The 13,838-nt window shown below is 38.9% G+C and overlaps 1 protein-coding gene across 1 annotated transcript in view; it reads right to left on the reverse strand.

Moving 5' to 3' along the window:
- The window catches only part of kiaa0586 (KIAA0586 ortholog), a 172,906-nt gene that overhangs the window by 33,072 nt on the left and 125,996 nt on the right, over nucleotides 1-13,838 (reverse strand). The window contains exons 20-22 of the mRNA XM_088924648.1: nucleotides 5,846-5,929; nucleotides 1,972-2,156; nucleotides 1,391-1,509 (exon numbers count right to left, since the gene is read on the reverse strand). Coding sequence (XP_088780774.1) covers nucleotides 1,391-1,509; nucleotides 1,972-2,156; nucleotides 5,846-5,929 — 388 coding nt within the window. The remainder of the gene's footprint in view (nucleotides 1-1,390; nucleotides 1,510-1,971; nucleotides 2,157-5,845; nucleotides 5,930-13,838) is intronic.

The following is a 13,838-nucleotide window of genomic DNA, read 5'->3' on the forward strand; positions in this document are numbered from 1 at the left end:
TTGTGCGTGGCTAGATAACAAAGCCCTGCTAACGCAATTAAATGTTTAAAATATTATGGCACACTTTTCATCTGACTGAGAAGAAGCTCTGAAAGTCACAGGAATGGACCTGTTTCCTGTTGAACAATTTTTTTAAAGCTACATGCAGAAATCTGGTGCTCATCAGCAAAGGAATAAGTGCTGTTAAGATGACCAAGCCAATAGATGACTAGAATCAAATATACACACTCTAATACAGGCATTCGGACTTTACACACAATGCTTTGTTTATTGTTTATTGGAAACTCTGTCAGAAATTCAAAAGGAATACAGTCCATCATAGCTGTATTTTCCCCCAGTCTCTATCACACACGTTCTGCAAGTGCTTTAAGCTTTCTGGTGAATGACATGGTACTCCAGATTATTATTTCCTTCTAGAAAAGGGTTGTGCTCCAACAGATCATCAAGATCACATCTTTATCAACAATGAAACAAGAATCTTGCATAATGAGCAACTATGTTTTCTTGTGCTGGTGTTACCATGTGTTCTACAAGCTCATACTTGTATTTTACGGAAACCAAAACCCAAAGCTTTCATTTTAAAGCCACTCGATGTATGACATGCCAAGTAAGCAATGCCAAGGCTATTTCTGTTCTTTTACAACTGGTCACCAGACCGACCTTTAACAGACTCCACTATGCCAAGCCAACCAACAACTAACTGTGGTGACATGTGTTTCAGGCCACTCCCTTCAAAAACATTGTTTAGCTTCTGCATAGTTACTGTTTATTTAACGGTTCCCGTAGTATTCATACACATGGGAACAAGTATTTGATCTTTAAGTGTTCAGAAATGAATTGTTTTCACTAGAAAATAATGTGCAACTCAGTTAAATTTTGGTTTGAACAAGGATCTCCTTCACACACTCAATGGAAGATAAAACAACTGATTAAAGAGAGAAAAACAATATAAAAATAATTAATTCCTCCATCATATGCAAGTCATAAGGGTAAATTACTGTATACAAATATACATCTGTTTCAATTTTATATTCCTTTAGGTTCTTCACATAAACAGCCATCATCCATTGATTACGTGAATACATGAAACTGATAACAATCCCTGTTCATGGTGTTCCTGAATCCTAGAGAGGAACAGCAATGAAGGGATACACTCAGGGCAGAAGAAAGTGTGAAACCTCTGGAATCACACTGAAGAGTTGAGGGGAGATTAAAAAAACGATACGCAGGCAGAAACAAAAAAAGGGCAAAGGTTAAACTTAACTGTGATAGAGGGCAGAAACATTGGAATTTTTTCACAATATAAACTGGGCAGTGTGGGAAGCGTTGTATGAGACACAGACAAGCCAGCAGGAATGTTGGCCACGCCCGGGGTCCGCTCAGCCCTCACCAATGTCAGAGGTGGAGGCTCCGCTGTCCTCCGGCTCCGACGCGCCACTGTCCTCTGCAGCCTGGACCCGCGGGGGGTACAGCTCGGCTATCACGCGCGCCATCAGCTGCTGCTCCACCCTGCAACACACAGGCGCCCTCCCTTCGTTAGCCGAGCCGCCCGCACACACAGACAGTGCATGGGGAAGACAAGCCTTTCTGAGCGTCTACAGAGACCCCTGACATGCAACGGCTTTTCTTAATGGATGTGGATTATGAGCAGCTTATCGCTCAGGCTTGAATAAAAGCCAGTCATATAGAAAATAAACCAACAGCACCGGAGGCCACCAAACAGCAAGAGATAAAGGACCCTGATAAAGCTCAGCCTTTCTCAAGCAAACAATTCAATTAACGTGAAAGGGTGTGCAGAGAAACTGCCCGCTTGTTGCCCCTGGTTGTAATTAATCCACGTCCCTGATCACGAGCGCACCTCGCTGCTGTCGGGCTCGTGGCGATGGCGGGCGCGCCGTCACTCAGCCGACTGAAATGGCGAAGGCTGAAGGAGAGCAGCAGGCAGGGCGAGGCAGGGAAGGCGGGACTCACCAGTCGACCAGCCTGTTCTCCAGGGTCTCTCTCTGCCGGATTCGGACTTCCACGGCGTCGACGGTGGGCCGCGGCTCCGGAGCAGAGGGTGGGAAGGCAGGGCCGTGGTAGGGGGCGAGGGCAGGCCCCACCTGGCCGTTTATCTCGATTGCCGCCTCAGAGGGTCCATCTTCCTCCTCTGAGTCCTTACAGGAAAAAAGGAACGAAAGATGAGACCCCGGTGCAACCCGAGTGAAACAAACAAGTGACTAAAAAACCAGTGAGAAACGCAGTGGAACAGTGGCAGAGAAAAAAGAGCCCACTAAGTTAACCCATTCAACCCTTCTCCAAAAACTGGCAGACCGGCACAGCCTCGTCTGAGCTGCACCCTGTTGCTAACAGGCCTTTGCTTCCAATACGCTAGAACACGGAGGCCATTGCTGTGCTGCTAAAACCAAAGCACTTGCACATCTCTGTGAGGCTGGACAAATGAACGGTTTCATATGTCAGGATACGCTTTGTCCTTCCTGTCCCCGGTGAAGACATGTGTTCAACATGCTTCTGTTCTGATCCGAAGGAAAATTCCTGGTGTCGGCAGACGGAAGTGCACATGAGCGCCTACAAAGTCCCATCGCTATGATCACCATTCTTTGTGTTCACAGCCTGCCGATATGCTGCGCGTTTCTCTTCCCCGAGTGAAAACAATTTGTCATTTGAACAGCAACTGGCTCTCTGCAGTGAATAATTAAGAGGCTGGCAAAGGCTACAAAATCAAATTACAATGAGGCAGATTAGATCACCTCATAACTTATCAGTCTGACAATTTATTAAATTAAAATCTGGCTGTGTAAAGTTGAAAACCACCATTTCAGAAAAGTACTGTTAGGTGAAAAGTAAACAGCATATGATATTCTCCCCTCCTACTCCAGTCTATCCATGAACCAGTTTTTCAGACCTGCTGGCATCCCATCAGCAACAGGTTAAAAATGGGCACAGTCATGCACTGGAAATGTAAATCTCTTTGATGTCCGGATACAATACTGTACGCCTCTAAGGATTAAAATAATTAAAGTTCCATACATTACAATTTAAGCACAGGCCTGAGAAAGAGCGTGCTTTATAAATGATACGACACTATTTTCATGCCATATCTACAAAAACTGACCTATGACCTATGGACATGGGCAGCTGATATAAAATTAAAACCCACCCATTCCATAGCATTTGATAGTTGATGTTTGCCCCCAGAAAAATAACATTAAAACAAAAATCATGATGTTTGTTATACATCATCGTATCATCTAACCAAACTCCTACCTGTGAAACACTCTCAGGCCGGGACTGCTAAAGCAACTGTTTTTTATATTTGATTCACAATAAAAAAAACAGCAGACATTTACAGCAAAACAATACCCATGCAAAACTAAGAAATCAGTCTACACACTCAGCTGAAAACATTCGTGACAGTGCTCACAGTCCCAGACCCTATCAGGAACAACATCAAACATTGCATTTCTTTTGCAAAAGCTGGACTTAAAAATTACTCCTTCAAAAGCACAGTAAATCAGCAACACTGTTACATGGTAGACAGGAACGCAGCACAATGTTACGTTTCAAAGTCTAAAAACTGTGAAAAGTGTCAAAGTGAGTATGATTTTAGGTCAATAGTTTGGATTACTAGCAGATTCCTTGGCAAACAGGCTGGAGGAACTCCGTTAAACAGGCTACATTATCTCACTGGTATGGGCAAGCTTCCAGAAACAAAACCAAATACTGTGCTGCCAAATGTGGGGTGTGTTTGAAGTTTTTTTTTTTTGCTCTCCTTTTCAATAAACATATCACTTTTAGAGCCAAGACTTGGGATTTCTGGATAGGGAGCTCTAAAGTTTTTTCATCTGGATTTAAAATGTTTAAGTACTGTCTTCAATAGCTTTTGCTGATACAGTGTATATACTGTGTATACAGTATATTTTGTCCTGGCTAGAAATATAGTTTGCCGGTGGAAAAACAGAACACGTGCCAAAAGGAAGAATGTAAACCATCCTTAAGATTTTTTAAAGCATAATTAAAGTAAATTGCCCCCCCATTATATTTTATGAAAGAGGCTTCTGGCCTTGACTGTGTTCAGGGATTTCTAGCATAATTAAGGCATGTATGCTGTTCTTAATCACCAGTAAAACAATTAAAGGTAGTGAGTATCATCTGACTGTGCCAGTCTCGACACTAACATTCTCTCTGGATGTCAAATACAGGCTGTGTACATTTCTTCTACTTTCCTTGGACAAGGAATGCAAGGTGCCATCCTCCAAGAGTGCAATTCAACATGCCTAACATAGTGGTACCTACTCCTAATCCTGCAGTACTCCTCCATCAGCCCAGTTCTTAATCACAGGCTAATAATAATAATATTATATAAAAGAGAAGGCTGTATGGGTTGAGGTTAAGAGCAAAGATGATATTTCAGGAGGTTTATAGCACTGCAAACAACCGATCTCCAATTGGTTGCTATCAAAGCTCATGTATATACTCCTAAAGGAATGATTTATAATTTGAAAATGTTCTGGAACATTAGTGTAGATGTTTCAGCAAGAAAAATGTTCCAAAACTTGCCATTTAAGAACTAATTTTGTACTCTGTCGCCAGAAGAGGGCAGTGTGAAATAACACTTTTTTCACCTTCCAGGAGAGAAAGGAGTGATAAAAGAATCGGTATGCAGCAAAGAACACTGTTCTTCAATTTTACCTACATAAAACGATATTGACCGCTGTCATATTTACAAATTATCTGATCGTGCTCTTGCATGGACATTTTATTTGCACAAATTGATTCTCAAATCTAATTCTCAAGTTGTTTAAGGACTGTGCTGCATTAACATGGACTTTTTCATGCAAACAAAAGAGCTACACAATCTAACACGACAGAATAGGAATAATAGGGTGTTTTTCTGTAGCTCTGCTGAAAAAGAGTAAATGTACTTCCCCAAAATTTAAAGGCCCAATACTGTTCCTTTACCAATGTCCTGTTGGGCATTCAAAATGCTTCATCCAACAAATGTTAAATGTAACTATCATCAGCAACAACAAAATAGAAAAAAGTATTAGTTACAACATGTTTATACTGTAATACACATTGTTAATGATTGATATGCATCTGAAAAATGGTCAATTAAATGTAATTAATTGAAAATAATATGTAATATTGAACTTAATTTTATTTTTTATCTATTTGGAAAAAAATAATAGTATGTAGTAATTTTGCATATACAGTATGTGATTTTTACTATTTTGTAGAAGTAAATGTATTATTATTTGTCCATTTGACTGCAAATCCCTCTAGAAAGAGATTTGATTTCACAGAAATATCTGGAAATTGTAACCTGATTATAACTGGATTCGCAGCTTTGCATGCCTCTGTACCAGGGGAGAGGAGAGTACAAACAATCTGTTTTTACACTGTGTTTACTAAATATATCATTCTTCATCACTGTTGTAAAGGGTTTCTGATTGGAAAGTGCAAAATAAAAAGGATCGTGCTTACACGATTACAGAAAAAATCCAGTAATGATTCTCACAAAGCCCAACACCAGCAATTTAACTTACTGTACAACACACAGAAGGGTTTTCTCTGTAACCTAACTTCACTTTTTCATTGATGTATATTCACTGATAATCGATTAGTATCTGCAGAAAGTGCATTTCCGTGTATCAACCAGACTTTCAGCAATCATTTAACTGTAACAAGGGAAGATAAGATCTTGTGCACACAGATGAACAATTAAATTAAAAAAGGTCAAAATACAAATGAGTCCTGTTTTTATACCACACTGTACTCCCAGCAGCTGGTGTTGGGAGTTATAATGTAAATAGTGGAGAAGAAAGAAACTTAAAAGAATTACCTGGGCTATGTCAGTGACAGCAACATAATCTGTTCCAGGGAACTCATTACTGTCTTCTTCCTGTGTTTGGGCTTGTTCCACAGTCTAAAACACATAACCAAATGATTATGTATTAAATACTAGGTTTTTAAAGACAGGAAACATTTTGACCGAGAACAAGACAATAAATGTTTCCTGTGTCCCTAAGAGGGTGGTTGGTTTTGGTGTCCTAGTCTCTTATCACCTGCTTAACAAGCTGCAGCATGTTCAAAACTCAGCTGCTCTGAATTTACCCAAGACTAGAACACATTTCAGCACATTTTGCCTGTTTTAGCTTCCTGTGGATTTCAGAACAAAATGTAAAATCTTGCTGCTCACTTTCAAGGGCTAAACACTATGCCTCCTGATTACACCAGTGTACTGCTAACCAACTGTGCATTTAAATGACATATGTACTTACTGTACAGTGCTTTTAGTTTGAATATACAATACTCCAGCGTTCTTCCCAACTACACCAAACCTACCTTTCCACTATCGAACAGTGATTCAAATCTGATCAAAAAGGAAAGATCTCCCGTAAAAATCTTAATGAACTAACAACAATCACATTTATTATGTTCATTTCCAAACAATCATCTTCATAACACAATAGATAAAAATTAATGCCTTTCCTTTACAAATTTAATCAACCAAATTGGGTGGTTTGGTAGAATAAAGGGTTTTAACACAGTACTATCTTTGTTACATAATATACTTAAAAATACTTTACAGATTATTTCAAAACATAATGACCTTGATGTCTGTATGATGTCTGTACAGTCTAGCATAACAATGATATACTGTACACTATTTCTTAAGTGAAAAAAACAAATGTTTGTCTTTGGAATTTTCTTTCAGGAACTACAAGCATTGTTACCAGATGGTCTAACAGATAGAAGCCCTGACCTAAAATGCCCTTGAAACAATGAACTGCTGTTTCAATCTATTCCAGATTCTGTTCTGGCTTGTAATTGTGTGTAGGCTGTGACTATGTAATATGGGGCTGATCGTACAATCAGATGTTACTGTTTGAGAATGGGTCTTAATTCCAATGAATCAATCCAGCAAAATCAAATTCAGTTGATCAATAGTTCTCTACGCCATACAAGACCGGTATCACACAGTATCAAATTCGCCATCACTCTTTCGAACACATACTGTATCTAATTTCTCATCTAATCTAGCCAGTAATTTGCTTGGACTTTGTGAGAACTGCAGGAGGTGTTCTGTATTGGCTGAACACTTAAAACAGCACAGGTACTGTAAGATACTGGGAGAAAAGGCATTGGAAGGAGAAACTGACAGAAAACCTTTCCTTGGTTTGTGTTTGCACTGTGGATTTCAGTCAAGTTTGCAATGGTGGCAATTATAGAAATGAAGGACTAAAGTAACCTGATTTGTAATGAATTGAAACTTCAACATTTATCTGTGCTTTGACAAGAGCATAACTTTGACAGGAACAATTTTATCAAACCTTGTAACAGCAAATAAAACTAGTTCTGACAGAGAACACAGTTCTGCTGGATAGCCAATACCTTCTTTCACCTGTAAGCAACACAAACTACTCCATACTATCACTTGTAAATTTGAGAGGCAGCTGATCTTAAATCCACACCTTGTGGATGTTTTCACCTTTATGTCTTAACCGTCGTATTATGCAGTTAATAAGCCTTGTGTTTGTTTCTGCACAGTACAAAACTAATACTGTACATTTACCCCATGAAATTGTTATTGTAACCTCTGAATCATATATACTGTATTAATATAAGTAATAAAAATGTCCTCTCTCAGTAGTGAATGCAATGGATAGCAGTATTATTACTGAATTTGGTATGTTTGTTCATTTGACCTTTTTAGAAAGTTGAAGCACAGTGATCTGAATTAGCAACAGCATCATATTTAAAGCATCTTTCCAAAACCCGAGCAGTCTGTAGCAGTAAGCCCCAGCTTGCTGCTTCTCTCTGAAGAAGAAATGAAGCCGGTGCTTGCAACACAAGGAGAACATTAACATTCATCATACAAACCGATGTCAAATGCTTTCCTGACCACTGATGGAGGACAGAGATATCTGGTGACCACACAGACACTGGTGTCCTTGCGACATTCTGATAACAGGTTTAGAATGCAATCTAAACTCCAGCATGTCTGACTGACAGACACTTTCCTCAAACAAACTCAAACTTGATGTGAAAGGCTTTTTCTGGCACAGACGTATCGTTACTCTATGGAGGGAGAGTTAAAACACCCAGAAACACAGAGGTACAAATTATGGAGCATGTTATGCTGATATCATGTTGTGTAATATTAGGGAAACTAATGGGAAAAAGCACCTCCAAGAACAGTAGGATATTCGACGAAGCTTGCCTGATCCTGACAGAAAAATATTAACTGCTGCCGAGTGCTTGGAAATGTTAGAAACACAATCTCATGAGTCAGCAGATTGGCAGCCCAGTATTCAGAGGTTAGTGCAGTAATCCTATGCCTGCCTCACTACCCCTTCCAGATGAGGCCCTCTGTCTGCTAACGAGACCTGCTCCCAGCTCAGGAAACCTGTCTGGAGAACTTCTTGTTTTTTCCCTTTGCTCACAGGACTCAGATTAATGTCTGAAGCAGGCAGAAAGACCACCTCAGGGATTTCTTGAGTTCAGCCAAGACAGAGGAAAAAATACTTTTATTTTGCAGTGTAACAGAAATACCACAACAAATAATAACTTTATACATTTTTAAAAAGTAAAATGCTTTTCCTACTGTAGGATTTGTTATTAATTGAGTTTCTATGGGCTTCATAGCAGGAGCCTGTGTTTGCTTTGTATCTCTCAAAAAAGCTCAATGTGAAGTGTGGCAACTTGGAGTTACTGTATGTCAGAAATCCAGAGTGAGATGAAACCAGCCATCATATGGAGCTGATCATGAAAACAATGTGACATTGATGGTGTGATGATGTCATTACTGAAAAGCTGAAAGCAATTGACCTTTGTTTCTGCTATGAAGTAGCAAAAGGCACATTTGTGTTCTGCTTTTTTATTACCTTTAAATTTGGCCATAGACTTATTAATTAAAAAACACATGGAAATAAAAAAATAAATGTGAATGTTTGTAAAGAGATGCAGTTCTAGTGACTGGTGCATTATGGCTTCAAGATCAATCAGTCTTGTTAGATCATCATTGCATTCTGTACTAATAATTTCCTAATCAGTAATTTGCAGATACTGTATTTGAATTTAATTTAAAAGGGTGAACTGCACTTGATTTAATTCTAATGATCCAAGGCAACTGAGACAAAAAACAAATACATAAAACACAAAATGAGTATCCATTAATTAAAGCTGGGTAAAAAAAAAACTGCAATTCTTTCTCTTTACCAACTACAAAGTCAATAACAGTTGCAAATTCCATTAGAGATGCTTATTCGTGTGAAACGCTGTGCAAGAATAATGCTTTAGAGATTTCTTTCAATTAAAAAAGTAAGTACAAGGCCTCTCAAGCTTCTGAGTAGATTAGCATTGATGACAACTACAGTATCTTTACCTCTGTAAAAGATATGATACTCTATGTTATGTGCAATTGGTAGCCTCAGCAAAAAGAAGAAGCACTTAATGTGCTATTTTTGTGGAACATACTTTCAAGTGTTGAGTCCTGTCAAACTCCGTATCTGCCTGTAGGAAAATGTACCCTGAGGACACAGAACTATGCTTGCACTAAAAACAGTAAGGCGTGCTTTCCCAGTATTAATTATGCTTTCCAGCCTTGCTTCAAAAACACCAGAACAGCACAGCGATAGTTTAATCGGACCATTATCAATATGCTGCAGTGCACTGGGAATCATTGCTTTTGAAAGGCTGGCTTGATCTAAGACATCTATTGTTTGTCTGCCTAAACCTTTCCTTTCGAAGAAATGAAAGGGAGGGGCTGTTTCGGGTGGGTGGGCACTAATCCAAGACTCCCTCAAATTTCAAAGGCTCTGCCCGCTTGAGCTGGATGTGTAAAATTAGCAAGTAAAAGGCTGGAAAAGAAGACGCTGAACTAAAGCAAAACGGTCCACCCCCAAGAAAAGACAGTCTTCCAAAGTGTTCAAAGAGGAAAACATTCGTGTGGGAAAGCAGTGCAGGCACATCAAATAGATCATTTCTATTACCTGCTACAAAGTTATTTCTCAACAGCTTGTGAAGATTATTAATATGTTTGGAGAGGGCAAACTGATCTCAGACAGATTTGAAAGGTCTTTGAAGCTGGAAGCACAGCACAGTTCAGCTTGAGTTTTTAAAAGCATTACCCTGCAGTGAGATGACAGACTTACACAGGGTCACTACACAGTATAGCTGATTCCTTTAGAATGTTGTGAAGGAAGTTGAATTATTTCAATTTGAAGTGCCTGAATGTAAACTTAATATGAAGTTATTGCATGCCAATAACAACACATAACATACAGATGTGGTGAGCAGTAACACAGTCAAACCTTACATATTCTGCAAAAACATCTCCCAGTTGGAATAAAGGTGGAAAAGCTGAAATCTTCTTGCTGCTTTTTCCTTGCAAGAAATCAAATGGTGAAATCAAAGTGACTGTTTATATATGGGCTGAGTGTTACCAGGGGATAACCTGCACTGAAGAACCAGCCACACACATTAATGACCACGAGGTTAGTCTGAATCTAAGCAACCGCAGAACCAGAGATGTCTGGATTGCCTGGCTGCCTCCCAGAGCCTGAAGTTTGGAGACAATTTGTTCGCTCATCCCCAGTCAGCCGTGTTTCAGGCGTTACCCACAACTCACCGGGAATGCAGTAGCTTTGTCAGGCGGGCTACACTATTAAGATGAATACAAGGGGGAGAAAAACCTCCCTATTTATAACTTGCCCCGCAGCCTGCAGGAAAATGTTAATGGTGTCACCGTTTAAGGTTTGCTGCTCACTTCCTCTGCTAGTTCTTGGTTCTGGTCTATTAGTGTCTCACAAATTGCAGAAATGCGGACAGGCTGTGGCTCATTTAACAGTGACACTGAAAGGCAAATGTTACTGAGATCGTATTAGATAGTCTGTGTTGAGCCGCACTTACCAGAGAACAAAAAGATCATATTTTTATTATACGTTTGTAGATGATTCACTCTAGCCATTACATTCAGTCAAGAGCAATTTTCCTCTTCACATTCACATATTACAGAGTTATTCATGTAGCAAACTACAGTCACATTTCAAAAGTTTTGAAAAATAAAAATGGGGCATCTTTCTTACAAGCAAAACTATTTTTGTTCAATATAAATATATTAATTTTTTATAATTAATAAAGTAAGACTGTGAATCTATGGTACTTTTAGGATACATTCATACCTCAACTGAAGCAAGAACAAAAATGTAATATAACAGAAAGACTGTCTAGTTAAAAAAGCTTAAAATTGTATTGTGTATTGTTAATAGTTCCATTTTCATAAATAATTTAAGTACACAAAAGGGACACTTTTAGTCACACCTTTAAGAATCCCTTTAAATAATGTAGAAAGTTTATTGCTTAAAATAAAATGTATGTTACTTAAGTGGCTTAGATCCACCAAGCCTCAACTTATTTTTGTTGCTCTAGGCAGAATACATGATATGGAAATGTACAGTAGCTCTGAAGCAGTTGTAAATTTCTGGCTCGAATGGAAAGACCTTTGGAATAAAAAGCAGTCAGAGTTACGTCCAGGGGGTCTACTCATATCCTAGTGCAGCCAGGAGCTCCAGCAGCAGCTCCAGGACTTATTTACAGGCCCATCTAACATGGACTACAGGGGAATTAGTCATCTGGCATCAGCATTCCAGACTGCCCAGGGCTGCTCTCCTGACATTCACAAGAGGTATGATCATTTCCACTTGGTGAAATAGTGGCACAATGACTAAGTTGAAATCAAGATTCACAGAATATGAAGTCATTTCAATTTCACCACCTGGGCAGATGGGCTAGGCTACGGTCACTATTTTTAAAAAGACTGTGAAACCCAAGGCATACAGTATAGTATAGAGTACTATAATACTATAGAATACTTCAATTAAAATATGCAAAATATGCTGGTAATTATAAAAAATGAAAATACCAGTTCTGAAAATGATTTGTCATCTTTCCCATTCACTTTTGGTTTCTAATGAAAAGTGAAAATGTTTTCTAAATTTTTTAAATTAGTACAAGATAGGACTCTATAATTACCTTCAATTATGGGACAGCTGTCAACAAACGTCCTAAGCTAGCTGTTGAAGAGGAAGTCTCACACATTAAAACATGTTCCCACATCCTGGGAAAGAAAACTATTTCATTAATGGCACCTTAATGACCAATTCAGGTAAACATAAAAAATCTAAACCTGTACAGACCTGGGCTTAACTTGTTCTACCTATGAGGAAGATTTTGGTTTCATAAAAACCCTACTCAATCGAATGAAAGAAAAAAAATAATGAAGCAAAACAACAGAAGATTTGCCGGATTTGAGAAGTGGGGGAAAACCTACTCTGCCATATGTTTTTCCACAAACATGCTACGTTTTGCCAGACAGGCAGAAGTGTTGAGATGCAATGTACAGTAACAGACTGCTAAAAACAGCTAGATCAGACTTCAAATGGAAAAAAACTGGCTTAGCATGTACATCTGTCAAACAAGCAAAACACTGTCAGCTATTTATTTCATTTGGTTACTCAAGGCAAGACCTCCTGGAGCTTGCTTTTCTGCAGACAAACATCTGCATTCATCAAAAACTGTATTAATGCTACATGGTATTAAGTGTAGCCTTTCTTAGAGGTATACACAAAACTGCAACGCAATGTCAAGTAAACCAATTCCTGGGCTCTCAAAGAATCTCACTGCACAGGCTCTGAGGTGACAGTGCCTCAGCAGAACGCAGAAATCTGCTAGTACTAATAAGAACAAAATACATTATTAATTAGCACTATGAACATTTAGAAACATTTGTAGGCTTAACTAATCCAAAGACCATGGTAAAAAACAATCAACCAAACAAATACTGTATATTTAAACTGATACTTGATCTAGAAAAGTGTATTCAAATTTAAATTCAATTAAAATTTAATTTAGTTTAAAGCTCAGCTTCACTGCTCCACCACAGTAATACAGACTTTGTTTGAGCTTTGCTGCAAGTGTTTCACAGCGCTGTAAACAACAGAAAAATCCAGCTGTTTTCTTCTGCAAATTGTCATAAACCTAAACGAGCTGGAACACACGATAACATTAATACCCATGTTTAAAACCGGGGCAAAACACGGTTATTCAAGGCGAGGGAAATATGCTTGCCTTAGCGTCTGCAAAATTAATCTGCAAATTCAGGCCAATGCTGTGCTGTCAGAATAATAAATTCCAAGTCCAGGAGCCCTGGCAAAGCTCCAGGTATATTTGTTTCTGTGCCCAGGACTCTGAGAGCCATGCACTAAGTCAGCTGGCTTGACTACACTGTGTAACCATATGGATCAATACCATACGTGAAATCCCACACCAAGCCTGGCACAGTGCAGGCCACATAGTTTTAACCCTTTAGAATGACGCACATTTTCCAGTCACAAACGCTATATAACCCTTACAAACCTAAACAGCAGAAAAAACTAAGTTACGTACAGGAGATGCACACAAGAATATAAACAAGACAATGTATTACCTGACTGGGTTCTATCTTTATTAAAATAGACAATAAAATCTAATATTCTCCCTAACAGGTCAACTGAACATAAATCATCATTTATGATAGTGACCTAGGAAACTCCCACCGAGAAAACAGAAGCATTAGTGAAGCACAACAGTATGTTCAAAACCTGGGATACCTGGGAAGGCAGGTGGGGGCTGAAAAGCTTGACCAGCTAGCCAGACCGAACGGTCCCTCTCATTTGTTACGTTTATGTTCTTAAGCAAGGAATAATATCCATTTGTTTAATAACGTGTTCAAATAGCTTTAAATGTCACATATTCGGCCTGACCTGCTGAAGGCCAAGGCCGGTGCAGGCATC

Source organism: Atractosteus spatula, chromosome 9, assembly GCF_055471065.1.
Source record: "Atractosteus spatula isolate fAtrSpa1 chromosome 9, fAtrSpa1.hap1, whole genome shotgun sequence".
NCBI lineage: Eukaryota > Metazoa > Chordata > Actinopteri > Semionotiformes > Lepisosteidae > Atractosteus > Atractosteus spatula.